Source organism: Nelusetta ayraudi, unplaced genomic scaffold, assembly GCF_046127955.1.
Source record: "Nelusetta ayraudi isolate G7.1 ecotype Tasmania unplaced genomic scaffold, CSIRO-AGI_Nayr_v1 ptg000007l, whole genome shotgun sequence".
In the NCBI taxonomy this organism is placed as follows: domain Eukaryota; kingdom Metazoa; phylum Chordata; class Actinopteri; order Tetraodontiformes; family Monacanthidae; genus Nelusetta; species Nelusetta ayraudi.
Window position 1 is genome coordinate 5,004,645 of NW_027466057.1, and position 20,580 is coordinate 5,025,224.

The 20,580-nt window shown below is 46.4% G+C and overlaps 1 protein-coding gene across 3 annotated transcripts in view; it reads left to right on the plus strand.

Annotated features, from left to right (window-relative positions):
- luzp1 (leucine zipper protein 1) overlaps positions 1-20,580 on the plus strand; it is a 43,523-nt gene that overhangs the window by 15,971 nt on the left and 6,972 nt on the right. For 2 of the 3 annotated variants that reach the window (XM_076018002.1, XM_076018005.1), the window contains exons 2-6: positions 552-608; positions 11,535-11,847; positions 11,938-14,197; positions 14,654-15,249; positions 15,342-15,512. In XM_076018002.1, the coding sequence (XP_075874117.1) occupies positions 11,716-11,847; positions 11,938-14,197; positions 14,654-15,249; positions 15,342-15,512 (3,159 nt within the window). In that variant the 5' untranslated portion in view covers positions 552-608; positions 11,535-11,715. The remainder of the gene's footprint in view (positions 1-551; positions 609-11,534; positions 11,848-11,937; positions 14,198-14,653; positions 15,250-15,341; positions 15,513-20,580) is intronic. The other variant, XM_076018003.1, reaches the window with a different exon arrangement.

Genomic DNA, 20,580 nt, shown 5'->3' on the forward strand with positions numbered 1-20,580 from the left:
TCTGTGCTTAACCAAACATATGGAATGCTACTGTGGTGGAATGCTCCAGGTCTGGGAAGCTGTGTGCATGTGTGTGTGTGTGTGTGTGTGTGCGTGCACGCATGTGTTTAGCCATGCACATGTTTTGAAGCAGATGAGAGCCCCTAAGATGATGATGATGATGATGATTATGATAATGGTGCGTGTGTGTTTGTGCGCACAGTGCCTCTTCGGAGGGACCTGAATGGAGCCTTGTGTTGTTGTGGCCAAACACTTGCCCGTCCGCTCATGCGTGAGTCCATCGCCAGGCCGAGCGAAATGCGTTCCATATCTGAGCAGTTAGCTCATTCTTAGCCCCGCTAGCCTGACTGCGAACGATCTCCCCCCACAGTGAGGCCATTGTCAGCCGGGCCGCAGGCTCGGGGCCTTGCCAAGTGCCAAGCATAACAATGCCGAGAGATGGCGTGTGCGTGATTGTGTGTGTGAGTGTCTTTATGTTGTGATGGCAATCGAGTCCACTTATTAACCCTGTGCCCCTGTGTGTGTCTGTGTGTGTGTATTTTTCACAACAGGATGGAATGTTAAAAGAGGAAACAAACGTGTCACCGGGAAAAGGAGGCGCCTAAAATGTAAGTTGGGCTTCTTCTAGCATTGTAGTCAAGACTGAGACCAAGACGGTATCGAGATTGAGACAAGACAAAGACTATATATCATAACAACAAAACAGAACAAATGACCAGTATCTTTTTTTCTCAATTCAAAATTTGCTTCTATATAAAAGCAACTTTCCTTTATCTGTTCTGTTATTATTGTGTCATTGCATTGTTGGCTGAGTCTCAACCGGTCTTGATCAAAAACCCTGAGTCCGCAGGGTCCAATACCGAGACAAGACCGAGTAACAATGCCTTCAAGTCGTCTGAGACGAGACCGGGACCCTTAAAAAGTGGTCTGGAGATCGAGACCAATCTCGAGCACTACAACACGACCTTCTTCACTTCATTTGTGTGTCCTGTCGACGAACAGCCAAGGACGCAGGGCTCTAAATGAATTTTAAAAATGTGACCGTTTTATCAGTTATGAGTTTATAATTTCCCACACTGGTGTGCTCCGGCACACCTGCGTGCTACCCACCTCACCACCGCCACTCCCCCTCGGCTGTGCTCTCGGCAGCCTCGTGGGTTCGCGGCTCGAGATGATGAGAAGCGCCGGCCCGGCTGTGGCCGCGTACAGATGAAGAGCCCCGGGGCTGCTGCTCTGTAAAGCAACGTGAGCCGAGTCTGACTCGGCTTGTGGTTCTGCTCGCACACTCAAACACATGATGCTTCAGTCAGGAAGCCATGATGTTGATATGTAAGATAGCTTTGTGTAAAGTCAAAGGACATGAGTTGAAGTTTAGCACCATGTTAATGTTGGTCACTGTCAAATTAGCTTCCATTGCCTGGTTCTGGCTCTGATATGCACACGTTTGCCTTTCATTCATTTTGGCCTCATTCTCACCATCCTGCTTTTGCTCCTCCTCCTCCCCTCTACTGCCTGTTCTCCTCTTCCTCTCCCCTACTGCTCCTCCTCTCCTCCGCTGCTCCACCACCTCTTCCTCTCCTCTGTTGCCCCTCCTCCTCCTCCTCTTCTCCTCTTCGTCCCCTCTACTGCACCTCCTCCCCTCTACTGCCCGTTCTCCTCCTCCTCTCCTCTACTGCTCCACCACCTCTTCCTCTCCTCTGTTGCCCCTCCTCCTCCTCTTCCTCCTCCTCTCCTCTTCCTCTCCTCTACTGCACCTCCTCCTCCCCACTGTCTTCCGCCCCTCCTCTCTGCTCTTTGTGAGTCCATTTCCCGTCCAGCACAAACGCCGGCGCCGCACTTCCTTCCATGTGGCACAGAGTCAAGCAGGAATGGCACATGTTCACATGTACATATCGCCTCCGCTGGCTGATGTTCTACAGCCCGTGTGCCGACGCTTCCACGCTGTCCGGGACAACATGGCGTGTTGCAATCACACAGCTTGTTTTCTTTTTAATCAGGTCATATTGTTCCACGTGTCACTGTCTCATTGCTCAACACCTTTGAACAAATATGTGCCCAGGGTGTTTTCGGTGCATTTTTACGATCAGCCACTTCTATGTGTTTATTATTCCGGATGCTGGTTCACATCCCGCTGAGTATATTCCAAGCAGTCCGGCTCTGACTAGACACAAACAGGAAAAGAAGCCCCTCATGTCAGTGTCTCTCGCTAAAGGAGACTGACGTCAGTTTCACAGCTACTTATAGCTACGGATAGGTTTATAGGTTGGGTTTGTTTTTTCCTCCTTCCTCCTCCTTCGATGTTTCCTGAACAGGAATTTAGCATGAATCTGGATGCAATGCTAGGAGGTGAATGAAAATTGCTCTGTGGTTTGCTGAGCTAAAAAAAGCAGTGGACTTAGCCAGTGTAAAATTACCCAGATCCTGTGCATAGTTTCAGCCCTCATCCGCCTCCAGCCACCCCCACCCCCAACTCTGCAGCATTCACCAGATCATCAAATTGGAAAATGAAAATTTCTCAGTATGTGACGTTATGCGGACTAACATCTGTTTCTTCTCGGTCTCAATCGTGAATGTATTTTTAACCCCCTGTTAATCTGATGACATGCTCTCACTGAATGACCCTTTAACTCTGAGGCAGACCTTCCTCAGACAAGGTCATTTTGTTGTCTCCCTCAGCGATACGTTCACGTCAATGTCTAGACCGTCTCTTACTCACAAAACATAATCTTGAAGCGATTTTTCTTCAACCAAATTAAACGTGTCAAGTGTTGAAGCACTTTGAATTTTAATCCGACAACATGCCTCAAAATCAATCACCGCCTCTCCTGGCGTTGAGTCGCACTCGCACGACAATCTGCGAATAGTTGTGGTTCCGCAGCCTCTTTGAATGTACAACCTCATCATTTTACCTCAGCTGCTCTTCCCCCTCCGCCCTCCTCCCTCCATCACGCAGCCAGTGCTGCATTCCTGCTGCAGTAATCCACTCAGGCTGCTACCTGCTCTCAGTGCCACACTCATCCTCTGGTTTTCCCCCCCGTCTATCGTTTGCATTTCTGGCGCACACGTGCGTTTTCTCTTCACCCTGGCCGTTCCGCCGCCGCCGCTCCGTCTCCTCAGCCCCGTTCTGCCTCCATGGTGCTTTCCGTTCAGCCGCAGCAGAGCCGAGCTGTTGAAGCACTGCGGAGCTGTGCCAACACGACCGTGTGTGCATGCTCTGTGCTAGGATGAGAGGCGCTGTGTGTGTGTGTGTGTGTGTGTGTGTGTGTGTGTGTGTGTGTGTGTGTGTGTGTGTGTGTGTGTGTGTGTGTGTGTGTGTGTGAGAGAGAGAAGGGCTATTGACTTATCTGTGAATGGACACGATGTTTCAAGGCGGTTGTCGTCGCCCGGCAGGACGGGGCCGCCTGAGTTTAGATGTCTGTGCCACAGAAGGGGATAAACTGGTGTTGTCTCATCATTGCCGAGATACAGACGGGAGGACCAGCGAATGCAGGGCGAGGACGAATGAGGATGAAGGTCACGGGAAGCAAAGCAAAGCAGGCCCAGCAGATAAACTTGGTGTGATTTGGAGGCTGAGACTGTAAGAAAAGAAAATAGGGAATTTTTGATAAGAGATGAATAAACAATATAATCAGTTTAGTTCTATAAATAATTACTTAAATGTCCCACTTTATGAGAATATTACTGCACCAGTGTTTTCCAGTAGTGAGTCTCAAGCCTGCCACTGAACCCCCCCCCCCCCAGGAACATCCCTATTTAAATTCAAATCATCTCTCCTTTACCACTTTATCACGTTTCAAAAAGCCTGTGTCCTATAACACTCAGTTCAGGTGCCTTTTATGATGTAGCAAGGGGCACTGCTACCTCTCAGCAACAGCCACGCCCAGGTGTGTGTTCCTCCCTCAGACACCACCTCATGGCCGTGTTGTTTTTGATCCATTCCAAACACCTGGAAGGTCCAGCAAAGTTACAACTGAATGTTTTGTAGGTGGTTTTATGTTTTATGCTCTTTTTGAGGCTTCACTGGTGCATTCATTGCAGAAAAGCAAAAGATCAGAAAATAAGTATGATAGTTGACCTTTGAAATGTAAATAGTGTCAAATAAAAATGCACAATCAACATATTGGTACCTGTTTAATGGTAAACATAGACTTGCTTGAATTGTGAGGGGTTTCTGCCCTTCTTTTGCTCGTTTTAGTCCTGTGCACTCTTTCAACCAGGCCATCTGGGATGAGTAAAGACTGGATGTAAAGTAGCATTTTTCACCATAAATCCCACCGCACCACTCTGCTGTGCCTGCTAATGCATTTGTTCGCTCTGTGGCATCTGGTGTACAGTTACATTTTTCACATTTCCAGTGTGTCAGTCTGCAGAAATTCCTTCAGTAGTGAAAACTCACAGCCCACCATGTTTCTGCACACCGTAAATACAGAAGTGCATTATGTAACTGTTCCTTTATTGTATGTAAGTATATATTTTTCTGACACTTTGCATAATTAATCATCGAAAATCTGTCAATCTCTTGAAGAGTAGCCTATTTAGCCCTTGCGACGTTCCATTCAAGTTTTATTTTAGCAAGTTTTGAAGCTTCCTAAAACTGATGCCTTGTTCGACCTTCTGCATGTTTGGACAGTCAGAGGGTGGTATGAACACCTAGCTCATCTACCTCACTAACCTGGGAGAGGTATTGGGGAGTCATTTCTGACATCACAAGGGGCAGATTTTGGATGAATTTTCTTCAGAAGCGAGCCAACAGAAGAAAATAACACTGCCATACCAGAGACCCATACTGTAGTTGAAAACAATAGCAGTGGGATTTTGGGGTATTTTTTTTAAAAAAGAGTCAAGTCTAATTCAAATGGACTTTTATTCAAATTTTGTTTTTACAGTGATGCCTAAGTGAAATTAGTTGTCTCTGACTTGTTTAGTTAACCTTTGTCTGTCTGCCTCGCCCTCAGCCGGTCTGACTCACACTTACACACTCACTGGTGGCCAGCGTCGAATCAAACAAGTGTCATCTTGTTGTGGTGCGCTTATGTGCTCTTATCTGCGTGTAGTTGTTGTACACGCACATTCCTTGGCGGGCAGCTCATCGTGCCTGCGGACAGGCACTCTTATCTGCGCGGACTCTTTCGCTCATATAATTTCTGCTGACGTCTGCCGATACCTGAGAACGCCAGAACAGCTGCTGAGCTTGGCTTTAAATATAGCTATACTGTAGCTGCATCACCGCAGTGTTGTTCCTGGGAGGGTAACTCTAAATCATAGGTCTGCATTTTCTTGCCTCAAACATATTTCCTGACCTTTTTTGGTATTTTCAATTCTTCTCGCTATGTCTTCAGCCAGCTTGGGCATTAGTTCCTAATTCTTTCCGACATATAGTAATGTGCTGATGTAGCCTCCCTAACACCATCAGCCTGATGATGGACATTTGTATGAAAGACGTCAGTCACTGATGTCTTGTCACCGTCGCTGACACTGACTAATGCTTTCTAAATGTTTGCTTTCTATATTTAACCAAACCAGTTTGGCAGACTTCATCATAATAGTCCCTTCTGATATCTAAAGCATTCCAATGGTATTTACTGGGGTAATATATTTTAGTAGATGATAGCTCCTAAACCTGGCTTATGTGGTGAAATTAGTTAATTGTATTGCTTTGCTACCAGTGGTCGTATCACTGTTGTGTTGAAGGTTTTTCAATATTCCACATTTGAAGTTTGTATTTTGTTTTTTTTTCCAGTTATCCGTGCAACTGAACACATACATGTCAGGTTCCTAATCAGAACTTACTGTACGCCACTGTGTCTGCTGTAGGAAGTGTTGAGCATGTTTACACTGCCTGTGACCTCTGAGCCCAAACAGAGTCCCACAAGGCTTAGCACATCTTAGGTAATATTTCATGGACACATCAGGAGGAGGAACAGGAGGTCGCACAGGTCACACATCTGTGTGTTAATGTCAGGGACAGTATGGACTTGGACAACTTGGGCAATAGCTCCACTGCCTGTCTTGTTTTTTTGTTTAAAAAAAAAAAAAAAAAACATATGGTAGAAATTAAATTAAATGTGCTGATTCAAGCAGTGAAGATTAAATTAAAGGTACATTAGTTTTTCGAAATTCTACTCTGCGAAAGCAAAATATCTTAAAGGTGTGGCCTTGAACTGGGATGGGCATTTTTTAAAAGATTTTTGTGTAATGTATCATAATTTATAATTTAAGATGAAAAGACTGTAAGATACAGCAAATAATGGATTTTGTCACAGAGATCGAAGTAAACCTATCAATGCCTTGAACATGTATTTTCACACAAAATACCAAGAAAATGTTTATAGGACCTTACCCCATTTGCTGGTAGGACCCGAGTAATGGCACTCAGGTGTGGTCAATATATCAACTTTTAACATGCTGTTTAAAGTGCTCATCAATCAATCGGCATAAGACTTGCCGGTTCAGAGAACAGACTGACTGAACTTGTTGGCCGGCAGCTGTAATTGCTGCACGGAATCCTGCGTTTGTTGTCAGTGACATCTGATGGAGAACACGCTCTAACTCACTGTTTCGCCTCAACTCTCAGATCCCTTCAGTCTCTAAAGTCACATCTGCTGCAAGGCCGTAAAGAGACAAGGCAAAAATGTTCTGTGTGTTTTAGAAGCGTCAAACCTGCGTACGAGCTGACAGGTCCCACAGTGTGAGTGCTCTGGAATTTCTCCTTTGCCTTGCACCGTCTTCCACTCTGTGTCAAACCCCTCTGGTATTTCTCATCCCCACCGCACATTTTTCCCTCTCATCTTTTCTATCATGCCCCGTTGAAGAAGCAGACTGGTGTTTTTAAGCCCCGGCAGTGGAGATTTGATGTAGACTGGGAAGTGGGGTTAAGGACCCAGAAAAGACTCGGAACAAAGGGACTTTTATGTGTCAGCCAATCACAAGGATTTACTTTAATGCTCCTGACTTGATATTTGTCATGAAAGTGATTCACCGGGAGCTTCGCCTTTGACCTGCCTGGCGTGGGACCGAAGCTGATTGCACCAAATATAGAAAGAAAAATTCTGAAGCTTTATTTTTTTAATGAACCAGTGACTAATCTCTGTGTGCACAGAGTATTTCCAAGAGAGTTTGGTGTCAAGAATGGTCAGAGTAGCGAAGCAAACTAAAATACAGCACATTACTTCCTGTGGTTGGCGTTGTTAAATTGATGAAACAACTGGAGAGAGAGAGAGTTGAAAAGGGAAAGGAAAATTGTCATATGCCATCAAATAACGTTGTAATTTTTACCCGCGTGCTCTTGCACCGGCATCAAGGTGTTGCTAGGTCCAGCCGGCAGGGAGGCTGAAGTATCAGTAATTAACCACTTGAAAATGAAGCTGAACAACGTTTTGCATTACACCTTGAGGGATAAATCCCAGGGAGTCCTTGTTCCTCCCCTTATCCTGCTGGGTCAAACAAGCTGTATTTCTGCTGAAAACGAGAACCGTCTCCAAAAATGTGCAGCTCAAAAAAAAAAAGTCATAGAAAAGTTAAATTAGGAAATTGTGTCTATTCCAATACAAAAAAACAGAGAAATACCAGGCCCAGCCTCGGGTCTCCACCATCTTGTGGCTTTTAGTCTTGCTCCAGCATTTGCTGCTACAGTGGCCCCTGCACAGGAAAAAAAAAAAAAAAAAGGGGGGGGGGGGTGTTCTAACGCACTGCAATGCGCAAACAGACTGTAACCCGTGTCGTGGAGATGCGGTCGCAGTATTTTGATTGGACTCAGGCCCTTCATTAACTCCTATTTATGGGGCAGAATAGCTGCAAAACCAAAAGTTCCAACCAGATGTCAAGTGCACGAGCGAGGGCCGGTTCTTTCCCTTTCCTCTCCTTCCTCTCTCTTTCGTGGAGAGAACAGAGTGTACTGAAGGCAACAGGCAGGCAGGAAGAGAGAAAGCCCTAATCATATGGTGCATGATTGTAACCTTGGTGGGTGTGTGTGTGTGTGTGTGTGTGTGCGTGTGCGTGTGCGTGCAGGGAAAGAGAGAGAGCTCTGCCTTTGTTGCAAATACTTCCCATTGCATCTCTTTGTCTCTTCTTGTCCGTGTCGACGTCTTCGCCCTCATTTGATCCTCGACAGAGTCTTTGCTGAGGTTTTCGCGCTTTCATCCGCACTCATTGTCATTTTATTTTTATGGCTGTTGTGACTCTGTGTTGTTGCCTTTAAAACAGCACTAGGTTTCCCAAACCGTTTGTGTGTACCGCAGGAATATTTGGGTCTTACTCATGTCTTATGGCAACCAAGACGAGCTATTTTGTCGGGTTTGATCTACATCTTGTTTAAAGATGTCTATTTACACAAGGAGAGAGGTCGAGGTTAAGAGGAATAATAAAAGCAATAAAATATTACTTCTGTGAGTTCATAAACATAAATTCATTGTTACAATACAAAAACAATTTCCCCTTAGGACCAATATAGAATTGGGGTTATCTAATTAATGCGTTTTAATTCATTCAGGTGTGTAATTTCCAAAAAGAAAGAAAGCAGCGCTTGGTCTATAGACAATCGAGATTAGAATTCATTGCCCAGGTCAACGATGTTTACCCATTTTTGCACTTGGACAGCATCTTAAGCTTTGCTCTCGCTCTTGCTGGACTGCAATTCAGGAGCAATAAAGCCAGTGCGAGTGCAGGAGTTATCTAAAAGGTCAACTTCCTGAGCAGATTTCAGGAAGCAGAATGTGCCAAAGCAGCCAGTTAGGACTTGGTATGAGCTTTTTTCCCCCACTGTTAGAGCCTCAAAACTCCATATTCATTTATCTCTGATCACACAAGAAAACCTATAAACAAAAAAGGGCCTTCCCGTCAAATCAGGAAACCAAAGGAAAGCATTTTATACACTATCTGAGTTCCGGCTGTCAAAACAGCCCAGACAAAGTGTTTGATCGAGTGGGTTTTGAAGAGCCTGTTTATGGTGCAGTTAAGAGCAGGCAGGGCAGTGTGAGATACCAACTCATTGAAAATGGACGACAAATTTCACATCTCTTTTTTTTTTGCAATCCGTTTTAGAAGTAACCCCCATTTTAAAATTCCAACGTGCTTCATACCTCCATCTTTCTGCATCTCCTTAGTCTTATCACTGGCCCTTTCCTGTTGCCAGATTCTTCTTCCCAAGTCACTCAACACCACTCTAATTCTCCCCTGTCTTGTCCCGAGGGCCGTTAATGAGGCCCTGGGCCCTGTGATAAGTGAATCAGGTATGTTGATTGGTTTGGCAGAGGTGGGCCCTTGCCAGAGTCGCTTTGCACGCACCACTGCCCCTTAAAAGTACCCACTTGGCTGTGCTGGTGTGCGTGTCTGAGAGGGATGGATGGAAGAGATGAGGGAGGTTGCTCAAGAGCTGGCAATGAAATAAAGGCAGAATGAAAGGAAAGGTAGGCCGACTGCCAAGACAGGAGTAACTGGACCTAACAAAACACCACAAGTTGTTCTCACTATTTTCCAAAATCATGCAGGGGCCAAGACTAGGGATGAACAACGTGATTATGGATGGTTATTTCATCCTGCACATACAGCTAACAGAGCCTCTCTCCTTGGCTCATCCTAAATGATCTTTTCAAATTTTGCTTGTAAGAAGACAGTAGTAAAGGACTGTCTTGCATTATGGGCTTTAATAACACGATAATATGTTCAATATCGGCTCCTCCATGTATAACCTTCAACTCATGTGTTCAAAACGTAAATCCGAGTATGAAAAATGGGGCATTATTCAGTCCAAACCGAGAGGCAATGCTGTCTAGTTTTGGTGTCAGTTTCAGTGGTTGCAGTTTTAAAAAGCAGCATAGTTCTGTGTTAGGGGCTGTCATGATGAATTGCTCTGTAAGCCTGCCAGATGGTAATCTCTGTTTTCAATGAATTTCTTGGAATTTGTCATAGTGTTTTTACTCCACTGGAACGGGATCAGTCGGCCCTGATTTGGATCACTGCTACCACCTCAAGACATCGCGGATAAATCGCTCTACAACTCTCTTAACAAGCCACAGATGGGCAAAACTAATCCAACGCAAAATTACTTTTCTCATCGAAGGTGTCGGGGACTTGAGTGAACCACTATTGCAGTCCCCCTACGTTGCACTTTTTTTCTCCCTTCATTCTCTCAACTCAATCCTCCGTCAATGAATGTCGCAAGTCCTGTTACTCCTCTGAAAAGATTGCTAAACCACTAGACCTCATGAAAGTAAAGAATATTTAAAATGCTCCACCTCAAGGCTTTGAGTTTAAATTGTGCTTTTTTTAAATGTTGTAATTGTTTCCATATGGACTGTCTAAGCATGTAGCCTTGATTTAACATTCAAAAACGCATTTAATTAATTGTGGGAACTGGAAACAGCAGCTTTGAGTTTTTATTAAACGATAAAAAAAGATATGAAAGTTCATTGCAGTGTACCAAACATGACAAGTCAAACCACGTCGTAACCACATAGTTTGGTTCTTACAGATTAAATAAAAGACTTAAAAGAGTAATTTGGTGTCTTTGATAATGTTGTTGTAGTTCAGATGTTTTTAAGCATTTGGTTAATTTAATGTAAAGAAAAACTACAGCAACCTCGTCCGTAGACGGAAAGAAGCATGTAACCTCCAAGCACAGAACTGTAGATAAGGTTGTAAGTGGGGTCGATAAGTGATGATGTGTAGGAATCAAATTCCCCAGCCGCAGGATGCTTCCCGCCACGTGGTCAGTTGGGAAAACTTGGCATAATGATGGGGGAGGGGTCAGTATTAGTATTTAATGAGAAAGGAATGGCTTCTATCTTTCTCGGGGGGATACTGATTTGCAGAGAAGTCTATGGTCTCATCTCATGGAGGCAAGCTGCTGCAAAAACAAGCATCTCAGCCTCTGAAATAATTCCTTTGTCGCCTAGGACGTAGATATAAAAGAGCAGGTCAGATTTGTAATTGTCGATTGCTCTGACGGTGCTGTGACGGTTGTGTGATGCGGCGGTTGCCACAGCAACGGCCGGTGAGGGGACGTCCGGTGTTATTGAGACATGCTGCTGTCAGCAGAATTGCACAGGCAGCCACAAATCGATGGTGTATCTCAGGGATGTGAGGTTAGAGAGAGAGTGTGTGTGTGTGTGTGTGTGTGTGTGTGTGTGTGTGTGTGTGTGTGTGTGTGTGTGTGTGGGAGAGAGAGAGAGAGAGAGAGAGAGAGAGAAAAGCCTGTGCTGGCATGCTAAAGCCCTCATACTCATGCATCACATGTAAGCACTGTCACCCCCATCTCCTTTAATGGACAGGCAAGGAGAACTGCATGCAAAAAGTAACCGAGGTGCAGGTACAGATGTTTTTGTTTTGTGATTTAGCTTTGCTGTGTTTGTTTTTTCTTTTTTTCTTGTTAGAATGTGTCACAGTAATCCATAAACTCAAATCATATCAAGCTGTGTACTGTCGATCATCTGAACCATGATATGTTTTCTTTTCTTCTTTAATTGTCCAGGTTATAATTATTAAATTAATGACGCTGGTAAATACATGCCTAAATACTTGTGTTTCCTCTTCCACAGATTTGTCTGCCAATCACCAATAAAGACCATAATCACTGTAAAAGAGCGCCAGCAAGAGAAAGCAAAGGGTTTCTCCTTGAGCCTGTGGCACTTTAATGCCCATGCTACACAAATGTGGACCTCCAAAAACGTCATCAAATAATTTTAACAGAGCAAGCAAAAGACAGAGAATTCTATAGCCATGTCTGACCATTCAGACATGACACATCGCCACCTGAGGCTCAAGCTGCAGAGTCTCGGCCGCAGACTCGATGAACTCGAAGAAACAACAAGGAAGTTGCAGAAGTCTGAGGATGAGCTGATCGACTTGCAGGTCAGTATAAGTTGAGTTGATTCCCCTTTTTTGAGGGGGGAAAGCTTCAGGAAAAATCAACTGACTTGTCTGAAATTCTGTTGTCTACAGGACAAAATCATCCAGGCAGAAGGCAGCAACTCGTCCCTGCTGGGTGAAGTGGAAGTCCTGCGAAAAAAACTCCTGAAAATCCAGGGAAAGGATGAGGAGGTGCGCAAAGCTGAAGATCTCTGTCGAACAGTGCGGGAGAAACTGGAAGAGGAGGAGAACCTCACAAAACAACTGAAGGCAGAGACCGAACATCTACAGAGCAGGATGGTCGAACTGGAGAAACTGGAAGAAGCTCTGGGGAAAAGCAAGTCTGACTGCAGCCAGCTGGGCCTCAGTCTGAATGAAGAGAAAAACTTGACCAAGAAGCTCTCGTCTGAGTTGGAGGTTCTCCAAGCCCGTTTGAAGGACTTGGAGGGTTCAGAGATCAAGTTGGAAAAAGCAGAGCAAGCGTTGGCAACAGAGCTGGACAAACTCAAAGGGTTCACAAAAACCTTTGTTAATGAGCGTGACAGACTTCTCGAGAAACAGAGGGAGGATGAGAAATTAATTCTAAATCTGAAAGAAAAACTGGAACACCATAAGAATTCACTTGACCTGTCAGCAGACCCAGGTCACGCAGACTTTATTCGGTCACGAATTGAGGATGAGCTCACCTCCACCGGGTTCCTCACAAGCAAACTGGCAGGGCGCAAAAAGAGCTTTGACTATCTGAAGAGGACGGACGACAACATTGGTCTGCACAAATCGGTCAAGAATATCAGTATGGAGGGATCACAGGAAGAAGACAACAAAGTGAAAGAGCTGACGCAGGAAGTGGAGAGGCTGAAGAATCGCCTGAAACACCTGGAAATTGTGGAGGAAGATCTCAAGAGTTCAGAGTGCAAAAATAGGGAACTTCAGGAGAAATTCCAGACGGAGCGCAAGAGGGCTCGCGAGCTGGGTGAAATGGTGGAACAGCTAAGGATGCAGCTGTGTGAAAAAGGCAAGAGTGGGAGAAACGGAACCGCCGCTGCGGATAAACACGGCAACGGAAGCACTGATATTTACCCGAACTGCCCTGCCAAGATCCTTGAGAACGGTAAAGCGGAAACTGAGGATATTGTGGTGAAAAGTAGTTTCAGACAAGAGAAACCCAAGCATAGGAGCGCCGCGACGTTCTCAGAGCCGAGTTCCACCAAGTACAGAAACAGCAGGGAGCATTCACCGCAGCATAAGAGAGAGACCAAGCTGAGGAGCAGAGAGCTGAGCAACTCGGAGGACAGCTCCCCCAAGTCAGCCAGGCGAGCCCTCAGTCCCGCGCACAAGAGCAGGAGGACGCCCAGAGCTCAAGCTATTGCGGTCTCATCGGACAACGGTGTGAGGGACGCAGGACGTGGGACTGAGGATAAGACACGGGGAACAAATCTGTACTCTGCCAACACGTCTTCTAGTGAGGTGAAAAAGGCGTCCGTCCTCAGTCGATACCCCCCGGCAGCCAATGACCAGAAGCCGCTGAGGATGACTCACAGACAGACTGACGGGGAGATTAAGAAGAGCAGGTTGGAGAAGTTTTCAAGACTGTATGTAGGCAGCGACAGCGAGTCAAACAACTCAGATGTCGTGCCGGAAAGTTCGGCAGAGGTAGGCGGTACCGCTGGCTCTGAGAGGGACACAGCATCCACCTCCGATCAGGAGTCGACGGATCAGGCTCCGGAATCTGTGTCTTCATCTGCCGCCTCCACCCTTTCAAGGGCCAACGGCTCCTACACGGGCTACAGGTCCAATATGGCGTCCCTCCTGCCCAATGACCAGGGTTCAGAGGGTCATTCATCTGCCTCTGAAACTGAGTCCACTGGCTCGAGGCCCTCTGAGCCAGAACCTGCGCCTGAAACAGCTTCCACAGCTATAAGCAGCAGGACTAACAGGTGTCCCAGATATTCTCATGTGCAGGAATTCCACTCGGAGGGCTCTTCAACCAGGTTATCCTTCGATGAGGAACCTCACAGCAGGACGCTGTCCGCTGACGGAGGCCACCAGGGATCTGCGCACGGCGCATCAGGGCTCGAGATCCAGCGGGTGTGCAGTCCGCGGGAGTCGTTGAGGTCCAAAGCCGTTATCAAGCCGGCCATTGTTGAAATTGACAAGAAGGAAATGATGATTTCTGAAGCTATGTCCTCAAACGGGAAGCCAAGAATCTCCACCAAACCGATCGTGACCAGCAGTATCACCATCTACCCCAACGATCCAAGCTCTTCCAGGACCAGCAGTCGCAGCAGCAGTGTGTCCAGCGAAACCCCGCCAGTCAAAGAACGCCATACCTCCACCAGTAACATCCTTATAGGTACGAGCAAGGCAGCGTATTCCATTACAACAAGTGTAGTTTTTCTGAAAAAAACTTCAAAAAACTGAACAAAGTTAATCAAGAATAGTCTTTGAGAACCTTAAGTCTGTGAAGAGAACCTTCACAGACTTAATTAAGAATGATATTAATGAAGTTAGTCGGAGTTTAAATAAATAATTGCCAAGCTCTCTGACATCGAAGTGGAGCAGCAATTTTGATTTTGTACTGGGATAAGTCATGTTACCAGCAGCATTCTAGTGTACACATTACCCAGGTGCTTGATAATGGTGGACCTCTACCCAGGGGGATGTTTTAAACCCATGCTGAAGACTGACTGAAGTTTCCTTCTATAAACACGTGGGACTGTATATTTCCTGCATATCCTTTCTGAATTCATGAGCTGCTTTGCTGAACAATTTTTTAGTTTTTTCATTGTTTTTAATTCCTTCATTCCAGGCCCCAGCAGTGAGCACCATGGCAGCATCTCTGTTCCGTATGAGATCTCCATCCCGAAGAGTGACATAACCTCGTGGCCCACCCAGGACCAGCACCTCGGGGCTGACGACATCAACGAATCCTCCTCCTCGAGGTCCAAACTCCAAAACTCCTCCAGAACAGAAACATCCGCAGGCCACCCATGTTCTCAGCGCAGCAGCCTGAGCCTCCAGACGGCGTACAGCGCCAGCACCGCAGACTGCAATGACACAGAGTCAGGCTTCGAAAGCAGCAGCAGCAGCACTACGACGGTCACTAGCTGGAAACACCAAAGGCAAAGCCCTCATCCCCGGGATGACAGTGCAACGGACACAAGGAGCTTGACCGTGAGGAGCACCTGGAGGAACAAGGGCGCGGTGCACGTGGAGGAAAGTGGCAAAGGGAAGGGAGGAAAATCTGCGCTGGCCGACGGTGGGTCGGAGGACGAGGCCGAGGCATCGCAGATATGGAGGGCATACCGGGCGAACACCAACGACACAGAGGAGAGCATCAGCAGTGGGACAGGAGCTGGTGGAAATACTGAAGCTCAGAGGGGATCCAAGCCGTCCCCTGCCGAGGTGAGGTTAACTCCACAATGTAAAGGGGTGAGTCTGGGCACCAATGTGGGGCCAAACGTCGCTGAACTCTTTGCTGTGCTTTGTTGTTGTAGACGTACATGCGCAAAATCAACAGTGCAGTAACAAGAGACGGCGAAGAGCCAGGGTTCCGCCGAGCCAAGCGCTCAGAGTCTCCCAGTGTGGAAGCCGGAGGCGCGGGGAAAGTCATACCTCATGCACCTGTTACCTCTCAGTCCTGGGCCCGATCCTACACGCAACCACAGGTACAGCAAGCAACCCTCCCTGCCTGTCTAGATAGAATAATATACAATTGTTTGCATTTTTCCTTTATAACAGACACTCATATATTTTAGATCTTATCTTCATACCTCTACATGTTTCAACTGTAGCTTCTGAATTCCTCAGAAGATCACCAGGGTGGTCTTGTGTGACGCGTTTATATCAGCTGGTTTTCCGGGGCCTGAATTCCATTCAGTTATAAAAATAATGTTGAAAAGCGCAACAATCTTGCAGTTTCTGACTTGCCTGAAGTGTTTTGGCGCTCTCTTTTACGACTTTCTGCGACACGCCCGTCTGCAAATAGTTTTAGCATAAAAGCCGTGGAAATGCCTTCACGAGGCTGACCTCCAGGTGCGTCCACTTGCATGAGAGCCTCAGCCTGTGTTTTTCCCCCCTGATGCCAGGCTGTGCGACTTTGAGCTTAGCGCAGCAGTTCTCCTGCTGCACCAGCGAGCACAAAGGGGAAAGGGTGGGCTGAGAACAGAGTGAGGATGGAAATTAAAAAGACCTCAACGGGGGGAAGCGAAGGTTAGCAAACCTCAAGGAGAAGAAAATAGCTTTCTCTTACTTGAGTGTGGCACCGCATTGAAATCCCTGCCAAGCTGTTTGCTATTCCGCGCAAACATTAGTCGAGGCAAGTGCTTAAACACTCGTCTCTTTGTAACGTGTGGATGCCGCCAACAAAAGACACAGTTTCAATGGTATTTTTTCATATCCTGTTACGTGCGTATCTCACTATTTTAGGCTTTTATTTAAGGAAAACCACGAAAGATGGTTTTCAGATACGCCAGTTGTCGTTTCTACTCAAGTTTTTTTGTAACAGTCACACAAAGTCTAACCTACGTAAAAGCCACAATCAGACCTCAAACTCCTTGCATGTCTAACTGTTCAGTCAATAGGGAGACAAGGTTTACACAAGCCTTTGCAGTAGGAAGTGAAAACCACTAATAGATGTTTGCATTAAGTCTAGGCATTTTGGAAAATATGCCCCGTTTTTTTTCTTCCCTGTTGAATAAACTCAGTGACACGACTGTGGAGGAGCATCAGTACCATTTTCCAAACATTGCTCAAATTGTACAGTGTTGTGTTGCGACAGAAGTTGCACCAGCTTATTCCTTTTGCGCTCTCAGAGGGCTACATCAGCATATCAAAGTGATGTCACAGCCCAGATGTGGAAGAGATGCTTTAAGGGTCTGCGGCAAGGATCCCCAGTCGGATGAACTGCAGACACAACTGTGATGACCCCTCAATAACAAATATTAACTCTTATTGAAATCTGTCCAACACGGAGCACTGAGTCCAACACCCACCTTTAACACCAATGAAGAGCAGCTAGAACGAGAATCAGTTTCCTTTGTTTTGTCTGGGACTCCGCCCCTCTCCTCTGTTTCAGCCATCATCCAAGACCGGCTGTGCCTCCGGCCATAGATTTATGGTTGCCCGTCAGGGTCGGTGCCTTCATCAGTCCCGCCGCGTGGCCTTGACCCCGGCGCTACATATTTATGAAGGCAACCATTTAATTTCAATTCAGCTCATGAGTCTCCCAGTCTCCCCTTTCTGATCCCCGTCCCCACATCACTCAATATCCATGACCCCTTTACCTTTGAGGGCTGGAAAGGAGAAGGGAAAAAAAATTGACCTGAATGTACCGACTGTGAACGGGTAGCTCAGCAGCAGCCTTCCCAGTAGCCTCCTCTTTGTTGTGCCTCCTGCGAGTGTTTTATCAATTGTCACCTATTACAGGAATTCCTGAAAGCCACATGGTTTACACTGCGGTGCAGTAAAAAAAAAAAAATCTTGTTCTGCCTGCAGCAAAAAAGAAAAGCGAGCGATACAAAAGTGGGCTTTTGAAGCTGTGTTGGAGTGGAGCCGATTGTCTTTGGCTCAGGTTTTTCTGGACATTTCAGCAGTCTGAACAACGTCCCTTCCCAAGAGGTTTGAATAAGTACAGTTTCAGTTTGGACAGTGGGAGGGTGGGATTAGTTTGCGACTGCGCCTGTGTCAAAGCATCAAGAGTTGACGCAGAGAGACTACATGAGCGCATCGCAGGATGAGGAATGTCTTCATCAGCCGATCATCCGACTGATCTCCTATTCCCTCGCTGTCGGTGTTCATCCATCCCCGGCCCCTGAGCTCAGTCCGCTCAGCCGTCTGTGTGTCAAGATAATATTTCAGACGTTCGCCTCTCCAAAATTCTCTTTGCACCACTGACTGAAAAATGTGCGGTTTCGACAGAAGTCGAAAGCCTGCGTGGCTCCCAGTAATCAGAGTGAAGCGGAGCTTAGCCAGCGTCTCCTTCTTGTCTTGCGTCAACAAAGCCTTGCTGATGAGTAAGTCACATCGATCCGGCATCATTAAGTAGGAGGCGACACTCTAAATTCCTCTAAAGTACCCTGCAGCGGTCGGAGCAACCCAAGAAACTATTGATTAGCTTTCTTTTTCAATTCTCATGCTTAAATTATTTAGATGTCATTTATTCAAAATGCCTGTGGGATATAAAATATTGCCCTTTTACCAAGTGAAGGACATGGTTTTATCCCTCCGGCCTTATATAATTATTGCCACAAAATGTCTGTATCTCCTCAGCCAATGTGGAATTAAATCAAGGCAATGACATTTTTGCGAACTCCAAGGAGAAGAAAGTACAGCTGGCACTAGAGATTATTTCCATCATTAATTTGATTACTTTGCACAATTCGCTTGAGGGAAAAATTAGTCCTAACGGTTGTAGAAAGTTCACCTTAGAATTTCCCTGGGGTTAGAGGGTTAGGTTTCTTCGCATCCAGCCAACAGCTTGAAACCCTATAAAATGTCTATTTCCTGTCAAAACAAATGACCTACTTGATTATTTTTTTTTGTTGGGGGGGCGGGGGGGGGCAGTGTTACAGGCGGCCCCTGTTGCTGCCTCCACTCGTGCCGCACCTGCCTTCAGCTCAGTAGCCCATCCCCTGCAATCAGCCTTGGCATATATCCACTACCGCCCCCCCCCCCCCCCCCCCCCCAAGCAGCCCGATTGTTTTTTGTCATATGTGCTACTCTTTGACCTGTATTTTCTGTTCATCTCTGACTCCTCTGCTTCTTACAAACTAGCCTTTCGCTCAATTATGCAACTGTTCGGGTGCACTTGAGTGCAGAAGTCAAAGCTGTAGCTGATCCTGTTGTTCAACGAGTGTGATCGCTCGGGACCCCATTTTCGTTAGAACTGCGTTTGGTTCGAGCTTAAAACCGGCGACTGCTTGCTCTCTGTAGGCCTCACTCTCCCCCTCGGAACAGTACAGGACAACACTGTAGTAACCACAGTGAGAGGAAACCTCAGCCCCTACGTGAATGGGCCGTGAACTTATGTTTGGCCAAGGACAGCGGGGCCGACGCGGCCACTGAGCGAGATACCAAAACATCCTTTGTGAAGTCGAAACGCCAGTGGCAGCACGGTGAAATGTGGGATCAGGGCTGCTCGCCTGATGTGACCCTCAACAGAGAGAGCTGTGTGGAATAACAGTCTGCGCCACAGATGAAATTGCACTGCGGGCTGCTTGCGGATGGAAGAACATTTTTGAAGATCGTACTAATGAGTCCTGAAAAGATTTTTTTAAAAGAAATACTGAAAAAATGGTGTTGATACATCGACATGAGTTAACAGATTGTTGTTTGGGCAAACGGACCACAAGTTCCACCTGTTTGGCTGAGAGCATTACGTTGCTGGAGGGCTGATTTTTGAGTTTCGATTGGCACGGCCACCCCAATCCTTTAAAATTGAGTGACAGGCTGAGGGCAGAGGGGTTTATTTAAAAAAGGTAATTAGTTCTACCAAAGGTCCTCCTCTTCTGCTACTGCAGTTCAGTCTCACTAAAAAGAGGCATCATCCTGCTGTTGGTTTCCATAGTGGAAATTGTATAAAAAAGATATATATATATTAGTCCTTTTTTTCAGATTCAGAATTTAGACGGGGTCGAAACATGAAGGTTATGCACTCTCATGTAAAAGTTTCCGGTTTAGCAGAGGTGAACATTAGCTCATGCACGAGCTGACAAGTGGCCCTTCTGGCCTTGTCTTGCCATATTTAGAGGAGCATGACTACTTTCCTCAGCTGTCGACTGTTCCCGCACTAAGCTCATAAGATGCGGATTGAAAGCTGGCTTCTCACCAGAGGTGTCACTGGTGTCATCAATTAAACTCTTTTTGTCCTTGTCCAATCACCATGAATAGCTGTCAGGAAGAAGTTTCTGTCTGTGTTGTATGGTAATGTACATCACATTACTACACACGTCTGTAATGGCAGCAGCACTCGCTGTTTCCTGTCGCTCTCCTTTGTGTAGCAAGGCAACACCTTGCATTTATTGTAAGCTCACCCAACAGAACTTGCGCCAGATCTTAACTTTCTTAATCCTGTTCCAGTGTTCCAAACAATGCCCAACCTCCTGCTGGTCGGGCTGGAAACCCATTACATGGCCACCGTGTGAAAGCCCACTTCCCAGCTTTGCAGCAGTGGCTTACCATAGAAGGAGAATGTACCACTCTGCCGTTTCCTCCCCACAGTGACTAAAGCAGGAAGTGACCACACTGAGCAACGCCTCCTTGGCAGGGTTCACTGGTGACTGATTTCCTGTCTGTTGCCCCTGGAGATGGGGGGGGTTAAGGCAGTCTAGCAGGGCTCCATTAAAGCCAATTATTGAGAACGCATTCTAAAACTGCATCGGAAGCCAAAAAACTCCAACCCACCAAATGTCACTAATTATGGTGCTTTTTAAAGCTGAAATTACAGGAGTGGGCTGCTGTTGCCGCGCACCCCAGGAACTGCAGCGTCATCCCGGCTCTCTCTGACTCTCAGGGTTATTGAGGATATGAGAGGGGACGTGCTGGTGCAGCCAATGCAGACAGGCAACAGGAGCGGGTTTGTTTTCTAGTCAGTCTACCAAATTATAAATCTCTCAACTAGGGGGGTTTTATTTGAGGTTTTTGGTCTGGGATTTTTTTTTTACCCTCCCTGGCAGGAGTCCACGCCGTGTCACACACCAGTTAACATAAATACATAGCAGTTAATTCCTACATCAC